The following is a 3,632-nucleotide window of genomic DNA, read 5'->3' on the forward strand; positions in this document are numbered from 1 at the left end:
ACATCACACACTCAGCACTGCAGCCTGACATGTCTCACTCGCTCACTCACTCACACACTCACTCACACACTCACTCACTCACACACACACACACACACACACACACACACACACACTCACACACACACACACACACACACACACACACTACGGTTGGGCAGTTATACGGTTATACCGTAAGCCGTGTTTTTTGAAAACAGCAACGGTATTTGTCAATATGGTCATAAAACAGTCATAACTGGCCATATATAATAAAGGCCTTAACAGAGTTTGTCCAGCGCCACGTCTGTGTGGCTGAAGACGCTGTGGAAGTGATGACAGAACCTTTTGTAAACACTGTAATTTGTCAAATAAATAACCTGTCAAAACAGTCATCCCTCCTTCCCTCCACTTCCTCTTCCACACACACACACACACACACACACACACACGCTCACACACACACACACACACACACACACACACACACACACACACACACACAAACAAACCATGCTTTACAAGGTTCCCCCGGGAGAGGAGAGTGACTAGCCTGTAGCGTAGCATAGGGGATGAGACGCTCACTGGATTGAGCACACACACACACACACACGCCGCCCACCCCCACACACATCCCCAACCCACACCCACACCCCCACACCCCCAACCCAGCCCACATCCCCAACCCGCACCCAAACCAACACCCCCAATCCACCCCCCCACGAAAACAATCTCATCTGGAAAACATACAACCCCCACTCCCCTCTACTCCCCCTCTCCAGGTCCTCCCTCCTCCCCCTCCCCCCCCCTCTCCAGGTCCTCCCCCTCCCTCCCCCCCGCTCTCCAGGTCCTCCCTCCTCCCCCTCCCCCCCCCTCTCCAGGTCCTCCCCCTCCCTCCCCCCCGCTCTCCAGGTCCTCCCTCCTCCCCCTCCCCCCCCCTCTCCAGGTCCTCCCCCTCCCTCCCTCCCCCCCCCTCTCCCCTCTCCCCTCCCCTCCTCCCCCTCCCCCCTCCCCCCCCCTCTCCAGGTCCCCCCCCCCCTCTCCCCTCCCCCCTCTCCCCTCCCCTCTCCTCCCTCCCCCCCCTCCCCCCTCCCCTCTCCTCCCTCCCCCCCCTGACTCACCCTCCCCCCCTCCCCCCCCTGACTCACCCTCTCCAGGTCCTGCCTCAGGTGTGTGAACAGCTTCAGGCGGCGGTACAGGACGTCCTGCTCCTGCTGGGCCAGGTCGTCCACCTCGTCCCTCTTCAGCGCCACCAGCGGCCGGTTGAAATTCGACTTCCTCCGCATCTTCCAGAACTGGTACAGGAAGTCCACGTGGGCGTCCGGCAGGCCCAGGCCCTCCGCCACGTCCTTGGGGTCCACCAGGCGGTAGAACTCGTCTTCCAGCTCCTGGAGCTTCTGCTTCCGGTGGCCCGCCTTCTCCCGCTCCAGCTGGTCGCGGTCCAGGCGCTCGGACAGCGCCAACGCTGACAGCGCCGGCGCCGTCGGCGGAGGAGGAGGCGGGAGGACGACGACCGGTATCGGTACCAACCGCTCGGCCGCCTCGCGGTCCGTTCCCGGTGGTACCGGGCCCAGTACCGGTCCGGATCCGTGCGCCCCCCGGTGGTCACCGGCGGCGGCGGCTCCGACCCAGCCTGGTTTGGCTGCGGTGGTGCCGGTGGTACCGGTGCCGTTGGCGGTGTTGATGACGGAGGCGTTGGGGACCAGACCACTGCTGCTGAGGCTGCTGTGCTCCAGGCAGTAGGACTTGAAGCGGACCTCGTCGTTCTCCGCCAGGATGGTGCGCATCTCCAGGCCGTGGTCGAAGGCGCAGGTCACGTGGAAGGCCACTATACAGGAGGGCATGGAGCACTGTGGGGGGGAGGGAAAGAGAGGGAGAAAGAGAGAGAGAGACCCACAGAGAACCAGAGAGAGAGAGAGAGAAAGAGAGAGAGAGAGAGAGAGAGAGAGGGGTGTGAGGTAAAGGACAGGACAAAAGAGAGTGAGAAAGGGAAGGGAAAGAGAACGGGGGGGGGGAGAGAGTGACAGACAGAGAGGACGGGAGGGCAGGGGAGGTAGGGTAGAGTGAGGAGGGGGGGGTGGGGGGGGGGTAGAGAAAAAAAGAACGTTTGTGTTAAATATGAGTGTCAGCACAATCCGTTAAGTCGTTAAACACAAACCCATAAAAACAAATCTGCAGGGGAAGCTGTCTCTGTTTGTTGTTGTTGCACGCTTCACACACACTGTTACACACGTGTTAACGGTCTCCCTGGCAACAGCGACACCGCGACGTCACGCTTCCTCTCACCGCGGCGCTAACAAAACACAGATAGGAACATCTAAAAACAACAACTGTCTATCATAACTGTCTTCCTCCGGCAGCTAGCCAAGCAGCCAGGCAGCCAGACAGACGGACAGACAGCCAGACAGACAGGCAGGTGCCCCAGGAAAGCCTGTCCCCAGGGCAACGGCGGCTAAACAAACACGGTTCCCCCCCCCCCCCCCACGTATTTGGATTGTGAACCGCGCCGAACACAAACATCCTGAGCGCCGTCGCCCCAGGCGAGTCCTGAGGTGGGAGGATGTCTGGCTGCACCAGGCAGGGGGGGGAACAGAGGCGTGTAAGACCCTCCAATGTTGTCACATTTCCATTTCTGGCTTTGATCCAAAGCAACTTGCAAAAATGCCTTCTAAAGTATCCGACTGCGGTGGCTGTTGTGTCTGGTGGTAAAAACCATGTTGTTCCTCCTCAGTCTAAACAGTTGTCCAGGGATGTCGGAATCAAGGTAGTTCACTACCACCGTCAAGGAGAAGGCGGTGAAAAAGTCTCACAACGTTTGAAACTACCCATTTCCACTGTTAGGACCTTGATCCAAAGTAAGTGAGTTATCTGCCCATCATTAACCCATCTTTTTAATAACCCATCTTTTTAATATTGCCTTTAAATGAATAAATAATTAAATTATGATAATATAATGATTAAAGCACTTTGAGCTGCAACGTTTGCAGGAAAAGCGCTATACAAATAAAAGTTATTATTATTATTATTATTATTATCAGTCATCATAAGATCAAGAATCTATGCTAGGACCAGGGGGCCGTTGGTAGTCACAGAGATAAAAAAAGCTTTTTTTAAATTGTGTTTTATTTGATTGTGACTTACAGTAAATGATACTGAATTCATCATTCTAATATGTGACAGGGTCTGGTGGAAAAGGCTACAAGTAGGGGGAGGTCATTTTTGTTCAGTTTTTTGACAGATTATGAAAGGGCAGATTGTTCGCTTTCAAATGACAAACAATGACACATGAAGCGTCATACATTGAAATCTGAGAAAAAATATTTGCATGTTTGAGTGTTGGTACACCTCAAATCAACTAACAGGGTGGCGCTTGGTGGTGTAACAGGTAAAGCGTTGAACACCTAAACGCAGGGTTCCCGGTTCGATTCCGGCCGTGGACATATCCTGCATGTCTTCCCTTCTCTCTCTCTCACCCATCCTTCCTGTCATAATCTCTACTGTACCTGTCAATAAAAAGAAAAATATGAGTGGGACTGCCCCACTCAGTAAAAAAGAACACACAAAAAATAAATAAAAATCAACTAACAAAGAAAATGCCGTTCACACGTTTCACAGGCAGGTAATGGGGTGGGAACAGTGTCGTCTAAACATCA

General features: G+C 54.4%; 1 protein-coding gene across 1 annotated transcript in view; it reads right to left on the reverse strand.

The window, feature by feature from the left end:
- Positions 1-1,127: 1,127 nt before the first annotated feature.
- The window catches only part of LOC308175176 (E3 ubiquitin-protein ligase Jade-2-like), a gene marked incomplete at both ends in the record, with an annotated part of 4,828 nt that continues 2,323 nt past the window's right edge, over positions 1,128-3,632 (reverse strand). Inside the window, one exon of the mRNA XM_080550889.1 lies at positions 1,128-1,829. Within this exon, the coding sequence (XP_080407015.1) occupies positions 1,128-1,829 (702 nt within the window). The remainder of the gene's footprint in view (positions 1,830-3,632) is intronic.

The sequence above is a fragment of the Nansenia antarctica genome (genome assembly GCF_963989245.1).
Source record: "Nansenia antarctica genome assembly, contig: SCAFFOLD_655, whole genome shotgun sequence".
NCBI lineage: Eukaryota > Metazoa > Chordata > Actinopteri > Argentiniformes > Microstomatidae > Nansenia > Nansenia antarctica.